This window comes from Limanda limanda, chromosome 18 (genome assembly GCF_963576545.1).
Source record: "Limanda limanda chromosome 18, fLimLim1.1, whole genome shotgun sequence".
Lineage (NCBI taxonomy): Eukaryota > Metazoa > Chordata > Actinopteri > Pleuronectiformes > Pleuronectidae > Limanda > Limanda limanda.
In genome coordinates, this window is record NC_083653.1 from 15,885,972 (window position 1) to 15,911,520 (window position 25,549).

A 25,549-nucleotide genomic window follows, 5' to 3' on the forward strand; every position below is an offset into this window, starting at 1 on the left:
TTAGTGACTTCTCCTACTGTGCAATGACTCCGAGCCAGTGTAACACAGTAGATGAATAGTCCCAGAGCCGGGAGAGACGATCCAGCTGTGCAGCAGGCAACCAGCAGCCGCACTGAGGGAGCAGCTTTACGCGAGATTCATTACCACATAATATTAAGTCTGATGCAGAGTCGGTCGATTCCCCTTTAAAGGCCAATACTTTGGAAAAGGTTACAGCATTTCAGCTGAATTCAAAGCCGATATTTGGCTGGGTAAAAGCATTACAGTGATGGAAGTATTTTCTGACTGAAACAGCAAATTCAGTAACATTAACGCCCCCTCCTGCTGTCGGCCTCACATCTCCAGGAAATCAGACGGGCGGATTTTTTTTTTTAACTCTGAGGTCGCCCCTCACCTCTGGATGACAGCACCAGATAGCAGGCATCGTAGCATGAGCCGCCGTATCCTGTAGTACGTAGGGAGCTGGAAGGCAGATGCTGGACGTGCAACAGGGAGGAAAAGCAGAGTCAGATGGGGCAAACACTCTTTGATGAGCAGGCTCTTGTCAAGACTATACACCGGGGTGGAGGGGCGGGGGGTTTAGAGGTGGGGAAAATCAAGGGGTTCTTCCTGCTGCTGCCTCTGATGGGACGACAACGCAAAGGACGAGTAAAAAAGGGCGAAGGAGGAAGTGAAATTGTACCAACTCTTTATTTTTAGTCAAGCAAAGACTGTAAGAAAATTACATTTAAATTGTAATCTGAAGAAAAGCAATGTCAAACACATATGCATTCAAAATAATTAGGCTGACTAACTTGATTGACTCGGCGTGAGTTATTATTTCATCCCCTAACGTCTCCTAAATTAGATTTCACTACAACATCAGGAGGTTTTCCACATTACTGCAAACGTATTGAGCGCTGAGGAAGAAAGAAAACAAGATAATATCAGAGGTGAAACTTAACTCTGTTGGAATAACTAGCTTCACGGTTCCTGCAAGGCCATGTTTATCACTATTACAGATTTAATTACTACTATTCACATTTATTCATCCATGAGTTGTTAGCTGATCTTTGAGAATGTTGGACAATGTGAACCATATTTCTGGTGTTTGGGGCACATGGAGGGGAAGTGTAACTCAATCACTCTTTTTTTTTTTCCTCTTTTCCCCCTCCCTGTCCACATGACGAGGTGCCAGATGCGTGTCAGTGCTTTCAGACTTTATATATATCCCTCCCACATCCTCAGACACACACACATATGCTAACAGACATGTATGAATGTGCACACCCACGTACATACATAGTTATGAAACATAAGGAGGTGAGTTATTTCAAATGTCCGGGCTGCACCGAATCTTTTTTTTGTCTCTGCACAAACATCTTGTTGTGAAATGTATAAAGTTCTACACAACTGCAGCATTTTAAATAGGTTGCAAAAGCCGTGACAGGATCTAAACAACCAGGCAGCTGTGCCTCCCAGTAGTCACTTTTATTTTTGAAACCGGGCCCAGAGTATCAAAGGCCTTTGTCTTAAAGACTCTGTAATAAAAGCCTGTTTAAGAGCAATGGAAAAGGAACACAGAGTAGCTATACACATGCTGTTGTGTGATGTGGCACTCGGAAAACACTCATCGGGAGACTGATGGATAATCAGGACGGAGGGCGGGGTGGGTGATGAGGCTGAGATCTCACGGAGAGCTCACGGAGGGGAGATGATGCCCTCTACAGTAGACACCGGAGGGGCAGGCAGAGCAGGCCCTCTTCACAGCAGCATCCACTCTGAGTTATGCACAATTCAACACTGAAATCAAGGCTTAAAATAATTGGATTCTTTCATTCCATCTCATGTTTCACAAGTGGCAAGCTATAGGACTGTAAAAGTTTCATTCAGGCATTTAAAAATTTAATTTGACCAAAGTGTGTGGGGTCTTATTTTGATTTAGTTCAGCCTTTCTTTTGAAAATGTTTAATTTGCAAGAAAAATATTTTTGCATCGTTTATTTTGCAGTGGTCGAAGAAATATTCTGATGTTTTATTACAATTATAAGTAATGCATCCAATGTATTATCTGCCAAAAGCTTAAAGTAAAGTTAATTGTATTATAAAATGAAGCCCCCTGTGAATAGTTATTATTACTATTTAGTAAAAAATGTATAAATGACTGTTACTGTTGCATTAAGGAGAAAATAACATTTTATTTTTGAGGTTGATCAAGACAGAGCTAAGTTTAACTACTTTAAAGAAGTTTAAGTAGTTTAAAATACAATAATACATGATCATGATTTTTAATAGTCATCATATCTATTGAATGTTCAAATCGTAATATGCACATTAAAGGCTTCCATTTAAATATAGTAAAGAAAAAATATAAATGATTTCCTCGTGTTGTAATGGAGTATGAGTATCAAATAGCATTGAATGCAAATGCCCATCTAGAGTTCAAGTACTTGAAAATAGTACTTGAGTAAATGCACTTGATTACTTTCCACCGTCATTTTTTGGAGATTCAGTTTTGAAAAGTGTGCGCAATTACGCACGTTCCAAACTTTCCAGCTGCATCTCTTGGAGCTGTTAGATCTAGTTGTCTTGTAATTGAATTGAAGTTGTATGAGACACATGACGCTCTGTAATTGAAGAGAGCAGTTGGATGATAGGACACTACCACCCAGTGCAGCCCGGGTGGAGCCGGGTGGAGCCCGTGGGGAGCCGGGTACCTGTCCACCTGCACAGCAGCAGCTCTCTACTCGGCTGAAACTCTACTCCCTCTACCTGACTGCGCTGCTCTCTGACTCACTCACTCCTTTCTACCTTACGGAGCGTGAGTCACTTCTCGGACCGGGCTCTCTGAACACTCACCCCTGTGCGCAGCGCATTGTCGGGATATCGTGGTAACACAACACGGTGGGGGAGGGAGGGGACTGGATGGTTGGACCGATGCGTTGTGCTGCACTCTTGACTGGAAATGACCATCTCCTCCGGGGTTAGGATCGCGGGGGACGGTCCGGGGGAGCGCTGACATGTCGGTACGTACACACCGGGGGGCTACACTCTGTAACTGTGTGTGATCGAGATCAGGAGAGACCCGGGGCTTGGGGACTCAGCCGGCCCATGTGTTTGTTGAAGGTGTCGACCTGTGCGGATCGTCCATATAGGCGTGATAGATTAGGGCGCAGGGAATGGATCTGACTCCAGACACCACGTGTCGGAGTCGCATCAGTGCAGTAATTGCTGAGCGCTTGAGCTATATAAACCACAAAGAGCCTGCGCACGGGAAACCCCGGCCTCAAAACACTAACCACATTCACGGCTACACAAACTGGACTCGTTTTTCCGCCTCCTTCATCTCGACACCGATGATTTTTTTTGTTCGTCCTCTCGCTGATCCATCAACATTTTTAACCCTAAAAAAACAGCGAGAATTTGACGGAAAAAAATATACAATTCGCAGGCGTCGCTGGGTTATAAATGGCTCAGTTAAAGTATTGTCAAAGCTTATCCCTTTGACTTTGAAAACTTTTTTGTGTGTGTGTGTGTACATAGCCCGCGGGCTTCCAGAGGCTCTTTCAGTCTGGCACAAAGACGCACCTGGAGCAGCGCTTTGACTTTTCACTCGAGGAAGACACACAAAAACTTTTTTTTTTTTCAGCATCTGGCTCGGCTGCTCCTTTTTAAACCTGCCTTTTCCCCCTCTGTAACTCTAGAGCCTATTACGCGCCTGGACATTTATTTGATGTTATTTATATCCGCACATGAGCAGCGACGCCTGCGTGATGGCGCACGGACGCTTCTTCCGAGAAGTTTGAGAGGAAAAAAAGAACTTGTCATTTACACATCATCACGTTCGCAGGGCTTGTTTTTCCTCCCTGGAGAAGTGTGTTTTATGTCCTTTTGAAGGCGACCACTGAAGTTTGTGGAGACGCTTTCTGAGACGTCGGGGTTCGCTCAATCCCATTTTCCATTGGCAGACGCGCAAAGAGAACAACCCGAGGAGCCTCTCTGGTGCCTTTCCTCCTCTTCTGATCGCTGTTCCTCGCTGTTGTGATGCGCATTCCCGTAGATCCCAGCGCCAGCCGGAGGTTCAGCCCGCCGTCCAGCAGCCTCCAGCCGGTCCCCGGGAAGATGAACGATGGCAGCTCCCCGGGCGGGCAGCAGGACGCGGCGGCGGTGCCCAGGCTGCGGCCCCACGAGAACCGCAGCATGGCCGAGATCATCGCCGACCACCCGGCCGAGCTGGTGCGCACCGACAGCCCCAACTTTCTGTGCTCGGTGCTGCCCTCCCACTGGCGGTGCAACAAGACGCTGCCTGTCGCCTTCAAGGTGAGTCCCGGCTCCGGGCTGTGAGAATCGATGGGTGGGTGAACTGCGGTGTGTGGTTCATTTCTACTGGGAGAAAGACGGCCACGGAATGGAGCCAAAAACGGATTTAAAAAAGATTAAATGTGAAGTGCAGGATTGTTCTTTCAGCAACTTAAATTAATTTCATGCATGCCGCGATTTTAGGTCAGTGTTCTGTTGTTTATTATTCTCTTCCCACTGTCACATTCGACATATCTCCCGTATTTCTTACTTTCTCCCCAAAAAACATAATTGCTGCAAATGTTAAATCCGATTTAACGTTTTTTTAAGTGTGGCTTCACAAGCTAAATATTTGAGATAATGCATTTTAAAAAGAGGTAGAAAAAGGCAGAAAAATGTTAAAGGTTGGGTTGAATGTAAAATAAGGAAATGCCTGCTTATATTGTTTTATTTTCATATTTCGCAGACTAAAAAATAATTGAATGTCAATTTATATTGTGAATTAAAATACTGTGGCCCTACCATTCAGATAGTAATATTAATAATATGGATAATCTTTGTTTTTAATGATGATTAATTTAAATCTTCTCAATAAGACAATCATTTTCACATGTAAAAAAAAAAAAACGAATTTAAATCTATAACAGCTTGTTACAACCAGAATTTGATTTACTGTAGCAAAATACAATTTTAATGATTGCACTAAATTACTGTTATTCGTCTTCACATGTTGAACATCTAATGAGCTGGAAATCAAAGGCAGAAAATGTATATTATTAGATGTAGTTATATAATTGTTTATATATTGAAGGCCTCTGTTGACTGACTGATGTTTCATGGCGAAGGCCCCATTAATTACTTGACAGATATTATTTAAAAATCTGGATCAGAGACACATCACAGTGGAAATTTGTAGCTGAATCACGGCTTCAAATCAAATGTGACACTTAAAAAATATATGTGTGTTATTTAACAGTTCTCATCGTGATGGCTCTGTAATTATTGCTGCTCGGGCCTGTTCGAGCTCTTTTATCTGCATCCAGGCATCTAAATGATAACACGAGGCCTTCACTGCTTTTCTTTGTTTTGTTTTTATAAAGACAAGTATTTGAACAGTGATTCACGTAATCACATTCATCATGATATCAAGCAGCTTTGGTAGATTGAAATTAAATCCATTTATCAACATCATTTGGGGAGGGTGTGTGTGTGTGTGGCGGGGGTGGCATGATGTAAAACAAGTCTGTCACATTAGCCAGACGAAACCGAGAATGAAACAAATGTTTGGTTTCACTCAGCTTTTGGCTTTTAACTGACAGAATTGCTTTATTTAATTTTCTTTCTGCATTTTTTTAAATTTCCTTTAACCATGAGACGGAGAGAATATACTGCAGCTTATTGTGTAGTGACTTAGTTCACCAGATTTTGGCCTTAGGACAAGTGTGTAAAGGCTTGTCCGAACTGTGATAAAACTACTTGCTTAATTTTTGGCCTTTGTGCCCACCGACAGGTGGTCGCCCTGGGAGACGTAACTGATGGGACTGTTGTCACGGTAATGGCAGGAAACGATGAGAACTACTCCGCCGAGCTGCGGAATGCCTCAGGTGTGATGAAGAACCAAGTAGCGCGTTTCAACGACCTCCGCTTCGTGGGCCGCAGTGGCAGAGGTGAGGCCTGAAACACTGTGCTCCTTCCCCTGTACACTTCTATTAGTCAGAGGAGCTATTAGGTTCAGTGGTGTGGATTAGTGGTCACATTCCCTACGTGGCAACCACATAATGATCTCTCCAACTCGTTGCTCAAATCCCACCGCCCGTCTCCTTAGAGTGGCGAGTCATCTTCCTGCCACTCTTTTTGCTTTAAAAGGAGGATCCTTCATCTTGTTTTTTATCTTTTAACCAAGGTGAAACAGACAAGCCTCTGTCTCCTTCTGGGTATCTTTGCCCTCTAGGTTAAGAAACAATACCAAGGACAAAGACGGGATGTGTGTCAGTCCAGCATCAGCTGCAGAAGAAAGTGTTGCTCTGATAAGGAGAAACAAGACTTTTATTCATCCACTTCATAAAACGTTCACCTGACATGACCCAGTTCCAGTCAGGCTTATAAACATGTTGGGTGGTGCTGCAGGCCTGCAGCTGATCGCTCTGCACATATCCCCAGGCTGTTAGGCAGCGCTGCAGAGGCACACTGCTATTGGGCCAAATGGAATTCCCTGAATATTTGGCATTACCCAAGTGACTGGTTGCAACGTTCACCATCTTGATGCTTAATCCTTTTATTTATGGAACACGTAGGCTGTCACTTGCCATTTCCAAACTTTATGGAAATATTTTCGTTGAGACTTTTTATTGTCTACAAGTCTCCTAGAAAACTGTCACCAATAATAAGTTGATGGTGATAAGAGCTGTCAGCAGCTCTAACACTGACTGTTCCTCTTAGTTTCCTGTATATAAGGCAGATAGGAGGTGGGAGTCAAGAGGGATGAGGGGTGACAAAAGTATAGAGAAGAGATGAGGCATGGTGGCTGGAACGTGTTGCCACGGAGAACTTGCGTGCGTCCCTTTGCTGTGACACAGAATCTAGTGACAGGAAGTGACAAACGAGCCAGGGGGGATCAGACTACAAGGTGTCTGAAATGAATACCTGGCCAAGACGGAGATAAGTACAAACAGAGCAAACTGATAGGATGTTAGATAACTAAAGGTCGTCTATAAAGAGGAGAGGGCAGCAAAGGATGGACAAGGATTGATAGTTACAGATATAAGGTGAAACGGTGCCACTGCTTGATGACAGCTTGGAGGGACGGGACAGGTGACAGAGAGTAATCAGATACTGTTGATAACATCATTAGGCTTAATAGTGTGCTAGTGAACAGGCTTGTTTGACACTAAGCCCAAATTAGATCGCAGGTAGCAGATGACAGCAGCGATGATGGGAGGGAGCGTGGGGGGTGTCCCACTTTTATCGCAGATCACTGGCTCTGCTGCACCCACATGAGCCTCCCACCAGGTATGTGGGACACCTGCTGCATCTGATGATGAGCTATCTCTCCGACTTATCTTATGGCTGCCGTGAAAGGCATGTTTAGAGTGAGCTGCAGTGTTGAACGGAAGAGGATGAGGATGCAGGCGGGTGGATGGCTGCGACTGAATGGACAGCTGCTCCGATGAGTCGCTGCAGCTACCTGCCCCCCCACTTCCAGTTTGCGTCTCGTAGCCTTGGTTACGTGACGCGTCTGCATAACTCATACGTTAATGCTGCTGCTGAGTTGGCTGCTGCGTTCTGATTCATAGCATTCCTCGTGCACACACACAGGAACATGAACAGAGACACACTTAACCCCCAAGGCAGCAACTGCTGGGGATTATCGAGAAAGGAAGTGACTATTAAAATGCCTCTCGCCCACTCAAACTGCGTTAGACAGGGAGAAACTCTGGATAACAATATACTGTCTCCTCTGGTTAATCTTCCATTTAGGCTCTGCCAAAAAACCTAAATAGAGCCTCTCAAACAGCCAATATTGTCTGTCCTCTAAAAGTCGATTTTCCCCAGTTTGTATTGGCTATTATGTGATCACAACCACACTTGTGACTTAGGGATGGTTTAGCAATGAATGCACATCATTGTCTCTGCAGATGGTATGTCATTTGATGTTGTTTGATGTCACCACAGGCAAGAGCTTCATGCTGACAATCACAGTATTCAGTAACCCACCACAAGTGGCCACTTACCACCGAGCCATAAAGGTCACCGTGGACGGACCGCGTGAGCCCAGGAGTGAGTACAACTGCACGCTAATACACTATGGGAGTATGCATGATCCATATTTCATCTTTTTAATGTGCATTGAAAGGGTGAACATACATGAAGTTTGGGGACTCAGAGATACAAAAAGCCTGTTTAAAGTCAAAGCATTAGGAGTCTGAATTATGCTTATTTTTATTATTGCCTCTGTGGGTCAATCTCAAGAAACACTGCTTCCTACATTCCCCACAATGCACCACAATTTAATTAGACCCTTTTTGCCTTGTAAATTCCCACTTCAGTCAAGGGCCACGCCTCGAGATTTTAAAGAAAGCTCAAATTTTAAGCCTCAAGACCAAGCTGAGATAAACATGATGACATCATCAGTGTAATTGTGTTTCAATTTTTCTAAAAGCTTCCTCCAAAGACCCTGAAAAACTCTCAGTACAGACTTACCTGTTTTTCTAAGTTTGTCCTTTTAACTTAGCTGTGGGTGTGTCTGACTGTGCAGCCAGCCAATGGCAGCACATGCTGCCATTGGCTGCATCAAACGATGAGAGTGTAATAAAACGGCTTAATTAACAAAATAAACATATTCTGTTAGAAGTTCTGATTGTGCTAATAAGTAATCAACTGCTATTTACGTTGACCACTGACCAGTGAAAAAGCAGCTCAGCCTCCCATGTGATAGTTTGAGAAAAGGAAGAGGAACAAAACGCGAGGCCAAATATTCCCGAGAGGGTACACTGGGTAGCAGAGTGCTAGCATCAGCTCCTTTTAATGGGCCATATAAAAACAACTGAGGAGGAAAAAAAAACTTTACTATAACCGTCAGTGCCAACTGGTCTGGCATGCAGCTGTTTCCCAAAATCCTCCTCCCTATTCATAAAAAAAAAAAAAAAAGAAACATATTCATCATACCCGCCCGGCGGCCCCCGTCACATGTGGCACCAGGACGCACAGAGACACAGAGGAGCTAGGAGACAGTCGGATTAGTACTACCAATATTCTCTGTTGTAGGAAACCTGCCCGTGGTGCCAAAAACCGCCTCACACAATAGACATGCAGTGCTCATCAACACGCACCCAGAAACAAAGGCACATGCTTGTCCTCAAACGCACATGTACTCACAATCACACCCACTATTTCCCCTCCATCGCTCGGCGCTCTTGAGCCATGTTGTTTGATCAAAAGCATTTCCTGTGCATCTGCCGTCCCCCTTCAGATGACGTTCAAACAAGTCCTGTTGTTTGGTGGCGAGCAGATGAGCCGGAGCAAGGATTTGTTTAGAAGAGCTGAAGATGGTCTCAACAAAGTCTTTTCATAAAGCCTTAATAGATGTTAGACTGAGACACTAAACCACATATAGGCAGAACTATAGCTGATGGTGTCAGGTGAGGGGAGGAGACTTTGCACTTCTATCCACTGTTCTTCCCTTGTATTTGCTCAATTTGTGGTCTGGTAGAAAGCTTTAAAGTTTAAGTTTGTATGTTTTAACTTCAGTCTCAGGACAGTAATTTAAGCAATAAAGACTATGTCATCATACGTAACCCCTGAACTTCTTTAGTTCGCCGTTAAGTGGTCAGAATTGCAGCGCCGGTGTAATTTACCCAGAAACTACAGCCAAAACACGTCTCAATCTCAAGGGTCATTAAGCCGAGTTCAGAGGGTGGCAAAACACACATGTGCCCTCTCAAGCCCTCCTCCACGTTTCAGCACGGAGGAGGCCTCGGAGCTGAGAGCACCGGCTGTCTCCGGGACTGCGATTCAATCTGTGAACGCTTCATTGACACATGGGGGGCTTTGTCGGCCATTACAGCTCTATTTTGTGTTAAACGAGTGGGTAATTAGGAGGCCTGTGGTACACTGGGCCCCTAAGGGAGAGGTCCACACAGAGAAAGAACAGTAGGCTGTCTTAAAGTTGACATACACTGGCACTCTGTGGACCTGCGCTGTAAAAACACTGTGTTGTTTGTGGGAAATACACTGACAATAACACTAGATTTCAATTTGGGCTGCAGATCGGTGTGAAACGCTCAAATAAATCACCACTCTCTGTTTTTGTTGAGTGTTTTCTGACACTTTTGCTCCCTGTTAATGACTCGCGTGGTTGCGGGTGCCTCGTTCAGGAAGGACATTTTGTGTAAATGTGTTTGATAAGACTTATGGTAGCCATATGAGTCTTCCTGAGGGATGTCATTTCCCCCGGGGGGTCCTCATCTAATATAAGAGGGGGAATAAAGATGGACCACCCATGAATGAAGGGGCCTCATATCTCTGAACTGTGGCATCGAGCTTTAACTAATTAATAGGGTGGTTAGAGTGACGAATATCAGTGAGGCCTAGTTTAAAGATCTGTGGTATGATCATGTGTGTGTGTGTGTGTGTGTGTGTGTGTGTGTGTGTGTGTGTGTGTGTGTGTGTGTGTGTGTGTGTGAGTATGGTAAGTGGTTAGTCAGGTCCCTCTGGCCACTGTGCTATTAGCAGGAGGCTAACTCGGTTTCTGTGGTTCGCATTGTGCTTAATCGCTTGACAGCTCTTGGTTACCCTGTGGTTCGCCACTGCACCAACAACTCAACAAGTGTGTTTGTAGACGTGTGCGTGTGTGTGTTCATGCGTGTAGGCATGTGCATGTCTGTTTGCTCATGAAGATATGATTGCCGAAGCATGTATTTCTGTCGCCCAGCGCCTGTGTCTGCATGTGTTCAGACACATAACATTTCAGAGACAGTGTGCGTGTGTGTGTGTGTGTGTGTGTGTGTGTGTGTGTGTGTGTGTGTGTGTGTGTGTGTGTGTGTGTGTGTGTGTGTGTGTTATTGATGTCATTAGTCTAGTGTCTAGTGTAGCCACACTGCTGATTTGGAGCAAAACTAATAGGCCTCATTAAATGTCATTTTGAGCTAATAGACAGGGAGTGGTTGCTTAAACCAATATGCTTTTATAGGTGGTTCTGTCTCCTTTCAGCTGCTCCTAAAGGTGGCTGCAGCCAGCTGAGACAAACTTCCTGAGCGATAATAGCTGAGCTGAATTAACACAATATACAAGGCTTTCTGTCCAAACCCACTGTTCTCATTATGGTTAATTGTTGACAGACAAACATAGGAGGTGACAGAAAACATTATGGTGTCACACTTACTGTGTCTTGCTGCAGCATATTGCAGTGGTTACTTTGCGTAACTCTGGGTCGTGTGAGTTTTGTCTGTCAGTGGTGAAGGTTAGCGGTCAGGCATGGTCTCTGGTGTTTAAAGCTGCTGGGTCGGGGGGGTTCTGGACTCAGGAAAGGGGTCGTGTTTTGGTTCGGTTTTGGTCAGGGTGTTAACAAGTCTGGTGAAGAGGCCCTGGTTACTCACAGGTCTGCAGACAATATTAGTGGTTTAAGAAACCCATTGGCACACACACATACTCATACGCACACGTACACACAATAATTACTCGTGCAGATCTCTATACTAGCGCACATTTGTAAAAAGAGGCAGAGGGAATAATTAAATGAAATGTAAACTTGCACTAGAAAACGGCTAATAGCAGGCAAGAAATTATCATTTTGAGAATGCATGCATAGTGACTTTGTGCAGACAGCAAGTCTTGTGAGTCAAGTTGTGTCATTGAGGAATTTCAAAGCTGTGGAGCCCACTCAGCAAACGCTCCATCAAATCTTGTAACTCACCTGGACCTTTGAACAGCCAGGAGACCCTTACTAGACGAGCCTCAGGCAGTGGACCAGCTCACAAAGTGTTAGAAGTTGAAAAATGCATTTTGGGTCCTTGACCTAATTTAACCCAAACTGTGATCACTAATTTTCTCAAACAATTCTGAAATTAACTTAAGAATTAAGCTGAGTTACAGTAATGGGATTAAAAGTGGATACATTTCTCCAGGTCTGTAGAGGAGAAAATAGATCTGGTTTTTGATCCCAAAAAATTGAGAAAAGAAGTGAGAAAAGAAGGACTATACAACCTTCCTAACTTTAGCAGGGACAGTGTATGTAGTAAGTGAAGTTTGGAAAAGTGGATAAGATTATCTTTAGGTTTTGCTGAAGAAAATCCCCATTAATTCAAGGAGTTATTGATACATACATTAGGGTTTCGTCTTAACATGAACAATGAAAGACCTCTTAAGTAAGATCTGAATCAAGACAAAGCGTCCCAAGGATTAATATTATATTTGACAATAATGTCCCCATTTAAAGAGAAAACAATAGTGCGTCTAAAGCAGAGCCTTGCGGTACACAACAAATTAAAAAGGCAGAAGAGGATGATGCATGTTTCCACTGAATGCACTCAGACATACACCCACACACCTAAGCAACTTTATTGGAGTGGTTGCCAGGCAGCACCCTGTTAAAACTCCTGAAATAAGACTGCCATCATTCTGCCAGGCAAGAAATAGTATGAGTAGGTGAGATCCTCCCATTAACATGTCTGTTATCACCAAACGGGCCGTCGAACGTTGTCATCACACACAAAGGCTGTTACCAGCACTCATAGGGTGTAATTACCTGCTGTAAGGCCAAATGCTTTGTTTCTCACAAAGGACGTTTATGCTCAAAACTAAATGCTAAGATCCGCACAGATGCTAATTACATTCTTCAACAATATTTAGATGATGTCAGATAGCTATCATTTCATTTTCGCAAATTATGTACAGTAATATGAGTCACTTTATGTCTGTGGATTATCATGCCTTGTCAGCGACTGCCTCCAGCAGTCTGTCCAAAAAATAGAATATGCTTTTGTACTGCATCAATAGTAATTAAAGGGGATTTTAGAAGAGTCAGTAGTCTTTTGTCCGTCACAGACATAGACACACAGACACACACCCACCTATCTGCTGCTGCCTTGCTCCAAGCAGCTTTTAACAATGGGACCCGGACAAATAAAAACTCACCCAAACATCAGGAGGAAAAGGAATGAAAAGACGAAGGGAGGGAGGGAGGAGGGGGGAAAAGAAAGAAGAGGAAAAAAAAGACTTCAGGCTTTTCCAGAGGCAGTCAGTCAGTTGAATGTCTCATGAAGTTCCTTGAAGAGGTGCCAAGGCCTCTACAACGCAAAACACAAAATCATTCAGTGGGACGCAGTGAGGGAGGGAGGGAGGGAGGGAGGGAGGGAGAGAGAGGGAGAGAGAGAGAGAGAGAGAGAGAGAGAGAGAGAGAGAAAGACGAATGAATAAAGAACTAGGAAGAGAAGCAGAAAGCGAATATGATGCATAATGACTATAATGTAGAAAAAGAGATAAAGGTTAAGAAAGGAGTTGGCTCTGATTGGTCGACTCGGAGCTCCAACGAAAACATCTCTGAGGGATTTGTTCTTCCCTGTTCTGAATCAAAACACTTAAATGTGAGCGGAGAGGAGCAGAGGGACTCTGTCTGAAAACCACACAAGCGACTGTGTGTGTGTGTGCCCTTTAAACTACAGACAATACGATACAAATGTGTGAATGCAAAGTATTTTTTCTTTCAATAAATGTATCACCTTTGAGAATAGCTGTGTGTCTGTGAGTGAGTGTGGGTCTGTGTGTGAGTGTGGGTCTCTGTGTGTGTGTGTGTGTGTGTGCGCGCCCTTCCCTCGCCTGGCTTGCTTCCTCCAGGCTGGAACGCATGGACCACACAGACGGCTGGCAGCGCTCCACGACAGCCTGGCTCCCTCTTTCTCCTTCTCTCCTTCGCTTGCTGCCTCCTCTCCCATGCCTCCTTTCCCATCTCTCCCTCTTTCCCATTTTTTTCCATTTCTGTTTCTATTATTTTCTATTACTCCTCTCTCTTACCAGACCCCCATGGTAGACGGGCGTCTGGCTGTCACCAGCTCATGCCCTTTTCCTCCCGAGCCGGCCTCTGCCAGCTTCAGATTGCCACCTGAAATAATTCATTGTTTCTGACCGTTCGCAAAAAAACAACATGACCACTGTGAGGGCTCCCGAATAAAAAAGTGAAATATGGACCCAGTGCATTCATTCATCGACTTTACTGGCTGCTCCACCGTTAGATGACTGACACACACACACACATACTCATACAAACACAGACTGGCTGATTCAACTCAGGCTCCATGAGCACGGGGGTTTTTCTGAATCAGCCCCAAAGATACACTCATTTGAGCTCACCCAGTGATCATAAACCAGCCTGAAGGGCTTCGAGGGCATGACGTGACACAAAATTTATAAATTATCCCATTTATACAGGATTTTCTGGCACTCCGCATTTTCCTCACGTGTTACTTAGTCAGGCAACAGGCAGGAGAATTTCCCATTGACGTGTCTCCGACGTTAGCTGAAACTTGATGTGTCGATGGGGGGGAGGCGGTACTTAAAAGAAGTAGGTCGACATTGTGGAAACATCTTCTTGGTGAACGTACGGTAAATAGGAAGCTGTATCTCAGAGATTTTAAAGAATGGAAACAGCTTGTCTGGCTCTGACTAAAAGGAACTAAATCCTCGTACAACCACCTCTAAACCTCACTAATCAACACATTGTGTATGTTTGTTCAATCTGCACATAAAATGAATTTTATTGTCTTCATGCAAAGCCAGGAGAGCTGTTTCCCCCCTGAAGCTTCATATTTTTCTAATCTTCTCATCTAACGCTTGGCAAGAGAGTGAATTAGCATATTTCACAAAATGTCAAACAGTTCTTTTAGACGTTTTAGCCGTTGGAACCAGTTCCCCTTGACATATATGATCCCAAACACGAGCCGTCCCATAGATTAAGAAACTGGGTTGTTTGAGGAATATTTTGAACCGGGACATATGAAGCAGCAGTTAACCATCCGTCAAAGACGTCTGCGCTCAGGCTCAGATCCAATCTAATGCAGCCATTAATTGCACAAGACTTATAGTCTGTTTGCCTACTTGCTCTTACTAACTGTTATCAGATCAGCAGGGCTGAGTTGAATCCAGACATATGTATCTTGGACAGCTGAAATAATACTGTTCCAGGATCAGCCAGCAACTGTGTGATTACAGATACCATCGACAGAGGTGTTATCTAATCATGGTTAATCTTTTATAAGTCAGTGTGTGTATGTGGGTGTGTGCGCACATGTATATGCACCATCCATATGTGCAAATGTGCATGATTGCATGTGCAGACTTGTGTTTGCATCCATTCATGGGTGTGTGTGTGTGTGTGCTCACATCTGGTCTGAATCTGTCCATGTTTCCGGCCGCTGGCTGGGCAGGGAAGTGGCAGGCGCTATCAAAAATCTCCGCTGTTTTCACAGGGATGATGGGAATCTCAGGGACTTTCCCTACGGCAGTGAAATCATCCGCCTTTTCCCGCTCCTTTAAATACCCCCGGCTCGTTCCTCCGCCCTGCTAAGGTTCCGATAAAACAGCTGAGACGTCTTGTGTTTGGCAACAGTTGTCATTTAAAAGGTGTAATTAAGCCTTGAAAAACTGTATTTACTGTCAGGGCTTGCTAAACTAATGGAGTTGAGGTCGAGCTGTTTGCAGTGTAAAGTGGTCCTTAATGTGGTGGTTGACATGCTGCATTCCTCAAGGAGAAAATACACGGTTGCATCCCATAGGTGTGTTTGACGGAATGATCGTCCAGGGTGGAGGCTGAGAGTTAGTGACACTGTGGTATTAAATTTGACTTGTTGTGGGCATCGGAATCGTCTTCATCTTTTTAAATATACAGGTTAATATCCGTCTGTATTTCAGGATCTTCCTCAAACACGTAAAACGCTCTCTAACTGCTTCACCATTCGCTGTTCTCTGTGCTCAGCACTCTTCACAGAGCCCATGTCTCCTGACCCATCGAGAGCTTTTAATTTACTGGTCATCAGGGTCTCTTCCTCTCCATGTGCCGCTCCTCCCCCCTCGTGTCCGTCTCCCCTCGGCCTCCCATCGCTATTTATTCCCATCACTAGGAGACGGCCTCCGCACAAAGCCCGCACTGTGTCCCGAAGCTTTTTTAGAATAGAAATTCGGTCTGTTGAAAATGGAAACGCTATGATTGACTGGGCACAGCTTGTGCAGAGAGATGATAAATGCCAGCGAGAGGTACAAATTATCCTCAGGAAGGATGGAGAAATATTATTAATGAAATATGGACATGAATTTTGTTATAAAGTCCTCAATGAGGAGAGGTTTTCGAGTAGCCGATATTATTTTAGGTTCCAGAGAGGCTATGTTAAAAAGCAGATGATGAGACGGCCTGTTTATTTTCAACTGGATGATGCCAATCCAGTAACGTCATCGCAAAAAATCATGGTCTGTCACCGGCTGATTTCTCACTGCCGCCACTCTCATGTCTCATTTCATAGCAGCGGTATTTGCTATTAAAATTCCAAACATTTGTTCCAGAATAAATTGAGTTGTTGTGGAGAGTCATATGGTTTATAAAAGCATTTCTGGGGCTGACATGTTGCAGTCGTGGAAAATTGCTTCTCTGAAGAGGATGAGGCGGATTTTAGGACTTTTTTTGTGTCATGCCCTCCAAGGAGATTATGTTTTATTAGCTTTTACTTGTTTGCTTTTTAAGCAGGATGAGGCAAAAACTATGGACAGGATCAGGGGGCGGATACAGATTTTTTACCCACTTTATCTATCATCGTCGGATAGGTTGTTTTTCAATATTTTCATAGATTTCTCAGAGAATAATTCATGGATCATGATGAAAGAAATCATGTATGTCTATGGGACTGATGGGTGTGTGTTCAATTTGATGCAAATAAAAGATCAGATCTAATGAATTGAAATGTGGTTTCATCAGGGCACTGTTAGGCCTTGGGGGAGTAATGTACTCTCTGAGTGCCCTTCTAGTTTTTATTTGACAGTGAAAGTGACAGGAAATATGCAGAAACAGAGAGGGAGGCATCTAAGAAAGCTCCCCAGCTGGGGAAGGGGGTTATTAGTACGCATGTTAAACTATTAGCCCACAAGGACCCACACCGAGCAGCCTTCTGTGGTCTTTATAATGATGCCTCAGTAAAGCAAATGAGGATTTCTCCCCTCCCTCTCCTCTCCTCTCCTCTCCTCTTCTTTTCCTTTCCGTCTCCCGCTCCGTCCATAACACCCACCCTTGCTCTATAGGTGTAGTGCCAGGCCTTTGTTCCCAGCCCAGACAGGTTGAGCAGGATTCTGAAGAAGCTCGTTGTTTCTGCACGAGCCAGCTGGAGCCGTGCCAAGCTCTACCTCTGTTTGATATTTACTTTACCACCTTTACAGAGAAACCAGTGCGAGATCAGACAGACACACTGACACAGTCACTGCGTGTGTGCACAGGCCTCTGTGTTAACTCCACCTTTGAAAAACTACTGTCTACACCTGGGCCCATGGGCAGGTTTCGCGTTGGCTCCCATTATAAGACAAGGCTGCACGATCTCTGTGTACTGTAACCGAGTTATGGCCCTGAAAGGCTGATTAAAATAGGATCAGGGATATAAAGGGTGTAAAATGATCAGCAGAGGAATGCAGGAAAAGAACAAGTAAAATAGATTTGGCATAAGTTACGACTCCTGTGGGGATAATGGGGGAATGGCGTGAGAGCTTGTGTTTACCTGAGGAAGAAGCCTCAGGTTAAAACTTACGTACATACAATATCTCACTCTTGGGATCCCTCTCTCTTAACTCTCTCTTTTTCCCTCAAATATAAAATGACATTCGATTAAAGTCCTTGTTAATTAGGAGGATGTAGCATCCCACTCCCAGAAGCTGGTCTTTGTTGAGCTTGTGTTTACAAAGTGAGGTATGGCACACAGAAGGCCTGAGTCATTAAAAGTAAACTAGAAAGTGTAACTGACGAGCTGTTGGCTGAGACAGCTGAAGAACTGAGATCATTAATCACCCTGAGTTGATTGTCATCAGTGAGATAAATTATGTTTTGCGTGCAACCTCACAGAAGTAATAACAATGTAAACACTGATGTGTAATAAATCTAATAGCACCTTGGCTCGGCTCCCGTCGTTGACTTTGTTCTCTAATGAAGAACTTGTTTTTTGTGTCTGTAGGGCATCGTCAAAAACTCGAGGACCCCCCAAAGGCGGGTCTCTTCTCCGACCGCCTCAGTGAGCTGGAGAGGATGAGGGTGAGGGTCAGCGTGCCCACTCAGGGCCCTCGGCCAAATCTCAACACAGGGCCCAACTCCTTCAACCCACAGGGTCAGACGCAGATAACAGGTGAGCAGACTGGGTTATAGAACCATAACAGCCAGCATCCACACTGTTGAGTCTATCAGCTCATTGTTCTGTGAACTCTTACCTCTGAGATTACGTGATTAGGGGTCAACACTGACTCTAGTGTCGTGTGTCATTGAAATAAGTTTAAAATTCAAAATCCTTTTGCTGCACAACCGTCGCAGATGGTAAGGATTTGAAATCGGCCTATATTTTATGTTTGCATTTAAGAATGAGAGCTTTTTTAAAACATTTTATGTTTTTCACCCAAGTTACACACATGATAGCATTGTTAAAGAATTCAATAAGAAGGTGGAACATCAACAATGTACATCTCAAGTTCATCAGAAAATGCTGCTTACATGGTAGAGTCCTATTTAAACTCTGATTAATATTGGAAGATTGGAGCCAAATGCCGTTGGTGTTCCAAAGAGCTTTACGGAATTATCCAGCAGGTTGAGTCACAAGCTGAGTCACAATCAAAAGCGTTTGCTGTGTGGGAGGTGAAATATCAAACCCCAACTGGAGCCATCGGGTACATCCCAGTGGTTTCTGCCACAGAAACGCCCTCCGCAGCGTTGTTACATCACCTCTAAGATCGTCTATCTTTCTCTACTTCATCACTCACTATCAATTACATCCACGAAGGTAACACCATCTGCCGTGGCTCAGGACGTTACCTGATCGCCCGCACTTCTGCAGGCTCGTCACAGGTCGTCATTTAGTCTCTTAGTTACTCTCTGGCGCGGCTTTGTAGTGTTACTTAGCGGATCATTTGCGGGATGGTTAAGCAGCTTAGCAGTGGTGAGTGGCGAGTATTAAACACTGGATTGTGCAGTAATTCCATGTGAGTCAACTGTTTTTCAGGTTTAGATGTTCTGAGGGGAAACTTTAGATCCAAGAGCAGATTTATGAATTAGAGTGATTCCCCAAAAGATGTTGTCAGACTTACGGCCACGGCTCCGTCTCGTTGACCCCTTCGTGGAGTGGCAGAAGCTGGAGGTTCATCGATGATCGTTTACTCTATTTTTACATTTCATTTAAATAACTTTTTCTGCTCTATATTCATTATATTCAGCTATTTCAACTGCCCTATTCATCCCCCCTTTCATTTTAAAATCATCTTTCACTATTAAAAACTACTTTTAAAGAAACTTTTTAGCAGTTTTATTCATTCATTTAGAAATCAATGGTGGTTCAAAAATGTATCTTAAGCTGTTTTAAATAACTTATTTATCTATTAGTTTTAGCTGTTTACTTTAGCCTTGGCACTTTTCACTACCTATATCATATCAACTATTCATTTATTTAAAGGGTTAGGGTTAGGGATAGGTTAGGGCTATTTTATTATATTTTACTTTACATTATTTTACTTTACGGAATATAAGGTGATAATGATCTCTAAAAAAACAGGGGGCTGGCAGGAGAAACTCTGGAAAGTCTGGATGCTCTCACTCCGACACTTGGATTCTCATATGCAGCCCTTTCGGAGAATGTCAGGAGATTACCCGGAGCACAGTGCATGTCTGAAAGTAACTTTCAGTTGAGCTCTTTCCATAAAGCCACTGACAACTGCAGAAGCACCTCCTGGGCTGCAATTACCCCTGACCGGGAATCACTGAATCACCATCTCCACAGTGCTGTGTCAGCGCTGTAGAATGGTCTGGCTTTGGTCTCCTGTTATTATCTGCAGTAGAATCAAAAACACCCTGAAACAACAAGCCAATGATGAGCTGCATCCACTGTGAGCCTGCAAAATAGCGTCAGGGGGAACTTGTTTGGGTTTATTAACCCTGCAAAGAAAACTAGTAAAAGAAAACGAATGTCAACTGTGTGATCACAAGAACTGGGTTCAAGAACAATAACAGCAAGCATCCTCACTTGAATTATGAACCCACAGTGCACATCCAGTGAGTCAGACCACAGAATCTAAGACATTCAATCCTACAAATTAGTCCATTGCATCATCATAGAATTTAAAAATACCTCACATACATTGCAATATCAGTCAGTCTTCACAATACCCTGCCGCAGTACAGACACGTCGTTGAAGTTGCATGATGGTTATTTTCATGGTAGTCTGCCGGCGTGTTTACACCCTGGGTCTGTGCCAGCCAGGCTCTCTGTGCCTCAGCTGCAAGCACAATGTTTTATAAGGCAAACAGGAAGATCTCCTCTTCAAAAGTAAACATTATGTGTTATTACAGAGGATGTTGCATAACACGCCCCAACTGATACTTACCTCCGAACACAAGCACGGAGAAACAGGGACACTAATAATGTCTGCGATTGTTGTGTGTCGTATTGTCAATTTGATCCATGGTTTAGCGAAGACAACAGTGACGAAGAGCCACTGGTAATTATTCTTTCTCTCTTTTCCTCTGTCTGTTTTTTTCCCTTTCTGGGCTGTTTTCCCTCTCCTCTCCTCTCCCTCCCTCGCTCCTTTTCTCCCCACCAGACCCTCGTCAGTCCCAGTCCTCTCCTCCCTGGTCCTATGAGCAGACGTACCCGTCCTACCTGAGTCCCATGGCGTCCCCCTCGGTCCACTCCACCGCCCCCCTCTCCTCCAGCCGCGGCACAGGCCTGCCTGCCATCAGCGACGTGTCCCGACGGTTGCCAGGTAGAAACGCCTCTCCGTCACTGTGTGAAGCCACGCTTGGCCTGTTATGACTGTCTCATCTGCAAATAATCTCAATAATAATCTTAAATAATCAAGATAACGATTTTTTACTGAAGCAATAGAGGGATGATGTCACGTTGTGTGTTCATTTCGCGTTACTTCCCAACAGGAAGCCGGTGTAATAATACAGCATCTGTGTGAAACCGCTTAAAGTCACTGCCAGTACGCGACTCTCGAAGAAGTAAAGCTAACCCACCAACAACGAGGGCGGGATAATTTCATTTGTCATCACTACACCTGGCGTTCTATTGGTTGGAGAACTTTGACAGACTTGTAGCACAAAAAAGAGCATAAGGAAAGTGTTGGAAATTTTGCTAACGAACAGTTCGAGCACAGCGAGGGGCTATTTTGGGTTTTGAGTGGGCGTTACAAAATCTGAACGCGAAAAGTCCTGCTCTCAAATTAAAGGACCATACTCTTTAATAACTGTAGGGGAAAGACATCTGTAATCGGCGAGAGAAAGACGCACCCACTGGTCATTTCACACTCACAAGCAGAAACAAACAAATACTCATATCTCTTTCTTAAATGAACGCAAGTAATGAGGCGTGTCGTCAGAGTGTGAGTGTCTCACAGCGAGCCGATTGCTTTGGATGGAGCTTTTTCTTGAAAGTGGGGGAAAAGAACAATTGTTTCCTTTTTTTCCTCGTTCCAAGCCTTTGATCCCAGAGGAGTATGGGTAATAACAGGCCCAGGGATAATAACAGGCTCGTGACTGACAAATAAAGTGTCTTTATAGCGATACCGAACTCTCACAAGGCATTCTGGGTAATCGCATTAGCCAGTCATCTGTTGTGTTCGTAGCAGTGGCATCTGTGTTCCAATTTGTCTGTTTTCCCCCCCCGATGTGGAACCTCCTTTACAAACCTTACGTGCCGCCAGACAAGTTTCTCCCCCGTACACCTGTTTGACTCACTGCCATGTGAGCTTTCTTTCCTGCTCGACTTTTTTTCCCCCTTCTGTTTCCTTGTAACTACACCCTCTGTGTGGGTGTGTGTGTGTGCGGGTGCGCGTGCGTGCGCCCCGAGCGAGGGTGAGTGATTACGCGACGCGGCCGTGTGACTCTGCATTAGAGAGGGTTTAAAATCCAGCCAGCTGCCTTGCCAGCTTTGATTAGCCCCGTATTCCCCCTTCAGCTTTCATCTCGCAAGCACCGGGGCTTTGTTCTCCAAGCGACACGTGCACACGCATAAGCACAGGCCGGCAGCTCGCCCTCCCGCCCTCGCCCGCTCGCACACCTCCAGCGCTTAATGCCTCCTAAGTGATGTGACTGGGGCTCTCAGATCTCCGCAGATCATGTTGACACCTCGCCAGGCTGCACGGAAACAGTATCCAGCCACAGAACATACCGACAAGCACGAGCAGAAGCTGATATGGATGCTCCAGTGCAAACAGCATTCCGCCCTGATGACATTGGCCAAGAAGCAGTTTCCAAAAGTTCAGACACCTCATCTGGAAGTGACGCTCCAGAGCCTGGCAAAATCCTCCCAAATATTTGGACAATGCTTCACTTTTGGTTTCGTTTCGATTGATACAATTGAACCTGGCTCCACATCACACGGGTCCGAGTGGTAAACGCAGCAGTCGGGAGTTTATCGAGCAGCGGCGCTCACGTCTGAGATCAGCAGCTGAGACAATCAACTACTATTTCTATCCCAATCAAACGGATCTCGTGGAAAGAGGAAGTTTAAAGGGCCCTAATTGGCAGCATATGCTATCTGACGCTAGCGACAAACTGGCTTCACAATTTCTTCCCCTGCACATAAACACTGCACGCCCTCCTCCTCCTCTTCCCCGCCGCCCCCCCCTTGTCCTCTCGCAGCAGACATGGTGACACGGAAGACGCCTGGTGATTTATGATAAGAGCGCCATGGCTGGACTAAACCGCTGAGAGGAGACGCGAGGGAGGGAGCGGGTGGTGGTGGTGGGAGGGGGGGGGGCTCCTATTCTCCTTAAACTCTGCGCCCAGCGCGAAGCTCGCCGCAGCCAGTTAGTGGTTTTTGGGATATTTTTTTTAAAGGGATGAGGCGCAGAGAGGGAACTGAGGGTGAGATGGAGCGGCTCCCTCTCGGCTCGCTCGCTGTCTCGCAAGCGCACGCTCGCACAAGTTTTCGCGCACACGGACCCACACACACACACACACACACACACAGACGCTGGGGCCGATGGGAGGCGAGGAGAGGAGCCACATCAGAGCTCAGCCCTGCCTCATTATGGATCTCATGGAAACTGTTTCTTGCTCAAAGTGTTTCCACATGTGCAGCTCCTGATTCATCCCAACTGCTTTTTTATGTGCATACAGTATTCACACACACACACACCCCACCCACACACACACACACACTCACCCACGCACACACACTCTGTTTGCACGACCGAGTGTGTGTTTGCATGCATAAAGATTCGTATAGATACACATAAACATGCACCAACACACTCCCACAGAAACATATATGCAGAGGTGTAAACATTAAAGTGGATGCATGCGTGGGACTTTGCTGTTATCAACCATCCTGAGATGAAGTGAGCCACAGCCCAGACGTTGAAGGATGGAACAATATTTATGGGGCAATACTGTTTCATAAGTGTGGCCACAAAATCCATGACACAATCCAAATTGGTCGACACACATATCTGACTTGAAATATCTGATTACGCACAATTCAGTTAACGAACGCTTCATTTCTCAAGGGACTTATTCGATCAATTAATTTACTCTACAAGACAAAGTGCTAAATAGTGAGACAGTCCAAAGCCACAAATCACATAATCCAAACTGACACCCTGGTGTGAGGGAGTGTTTTGATTTAGGCTTTCATAATAATATCAGCTCATGAGAGAAAGTGATTCATGTTGTGTGTGTTTGTGTGTTTGTGTGTCTTTAGGTTCCTCCGACCTGAGCCCGTTCCCTGGTCAGTTTGAGCGTCAGTTCCCGGGCCTGTCCTCCCTCACAGAGACCCGCTTCCCCAGCCCTCGGATGCACTACCCGGGTACCTTCACCTACACCCCGCCGGTCACCTCCGCCATGTCGCTGGGCAGCACCCACTACCACACCTACCTTCCCCCTCCATACCCGGGCTCCACCCAGACCCAGAGTGGACCCTTCCAGACCAGCAGCACGCCATATCTCTACTACGGGGCCTCGTCCGGCTCCTACCAGTTCTCCATGGTCCCTGGCGGCGATCGCTCACCCTCCCGCATGATCCCGCCTTGCACTAGCGCCTCCACGGGCACCTCCCTGGTGAACCCCAACCTGCCCAGCCAGACGGAGGGAGGCGTGGACGGCGACGGGAGCCACAGCAACTCCCCGACGGTCCTGAACCCCGGAGGCCGCATGGATGAAGCCGTCTGGAGGCCATATTGAAGAAGATCAGGGGAGGGCGGAGACTGGATGTCAGCTGAGGTCATGGTTTGAAAGCACAAAACCTTTTTTTGATTGAAAAGGGGATTTTTGAGCTCTCATCAGCTATCTCTACCTTTTGCTTGGAAATTAAGGTTGAGATAAAAAAAAAGAGACTGAAAAGACCAGACTTGTACGAACTTGTCTTCCTGGAATGTGTTTTGACCAAGGCACTACAAAGGGAGTCATTCTCACAGCAATAATGAGAAAGACAGTTTTGGTTTACTAGGCCCCAGTGGATAAGACATTATTTCACTTTTCTTATAATCCACAAGGGATGCTTCAACAATATTTGTAGGAGACTGCCTTTTTTTGTATAGTGTTTGTATTTCAATAAGGCTTTTTGCAGAGCATGTTTTTGTACTACGACAATATCAAGATGCAAGTTACGCACTGAGTAGCAAGTGATGAGAGTAACACATATGTTACCTTAAGTGGTATGGACAGTAAATTTGCTTTAAATCAATTAATTTAACTTGTATATTGTGGGTGAAGCGATGTAGATTAAGGCGTTTTCTTAGTTTTAACTTATAAAGCCATAAATTATGTATTGTATTTGAAACTTGAGGCAAAGAAGTGTAATCTGAATATTTTTGATGCATCTATATGATTTAAGTTAAAACTATTTTTTTCTTTCTTTTGTTAGGTAATTTAAGAGAGTGAGAGGTCTAATTGTTTTGTAGTACCCAAAGATTTAAATTGTTTCAAATATGAAATGTAATTTCCAAAGAGTATTGCAACATGTTTCTTCTGGTGTTACTTTCAGTTTAACTGCTCGGCACGTTAAGAGCCCGACATCCTCGCTAGGCGTTGACACACATTTGGCTCGGAATTAAACCTTCGGTATTTATTGAGCAATAACTCGTATTGTGCCTCTTGGCAACATACCATAAAAGAGCGCTTCAATGGGGGGAAAAATAATTATCCGTTGGGGGAAAGTCTGCTCGGTTTTCTGTAGTTTGTCTAGTCTGACATGCACTCACATACATATGTATTTTCTTATCCAAATAAGAAGCGGTGCTTTTATGCACGATTTGCCACGGAGCCTGAAGACGATGATTGCAGCCCCAGGTCTGGTGTGCGCTCCGAGGCAGCAGCTCAGACTCTGTGAGGTTCGGTTAGTTTGTGATACATGAACTCCTCAGGACGGGAGAATTCCTCGGGTGATGGGTCAGGATCGCAGGGAGACACACGCCAAGTCTATTAATCGCTTTCATATCATGTGCAGAAGATGGCTTTGAAAAAGTTTGTCTTAGTGTGTGACACACATGGGTACTCTGTCCTCCTCTCTCCGTCTTTAAGATTGAAAAGGAGACATCACAGCTGAAGACTAAAG

The 25,549-nt window shown here is 44.8% G+C and overlaps 1 protein-coding gene across 4 annotated transcripts in view; it reads left to right on the forward strand.

The window, feature by feature from the left end:
* The window catches only part of runx2b (RUNX family transcription factor 2b), a 37,323-nt gene extending 13,146 nt beyond the window's left edge, over positions 1-24,177 (forward strand). Inside the window, exons 2-7 of one of the 4 annotated variants that reach the window (XM_061091613.1) lie at positions 4,039-4,298; positions 5,788-5,944; positions 7,950-8,054; positions 17,969-18,136; positions 20,592-20,753; positions 23,654-24,177. In XM_061091613.1, coding sequence (XP_060947596.1) covers positions 4,039-4,298; positions 5,788-5,944; positions 7,950-8,054; positions 17,969-18,136; positions 20,592-20,753; positions 23,654-24,177 — 1,376 coding nt within the window. Of the gene's footprint in view, positions 1-4,022; positions 4,299-5,787; positions 5,945-7,949; positions 8,055-17,968; positions 18,137-20,591; positions 20,754-23,643 lie in introns of those variants that run through there. The other 3 variants (XM_061091614.1, XM_061091616.1, XM_061091617.1) reach the window with 3 other exon arrangements.
* Positions 24,178-25,549: the final 1,372 nt, after the last annotated feature.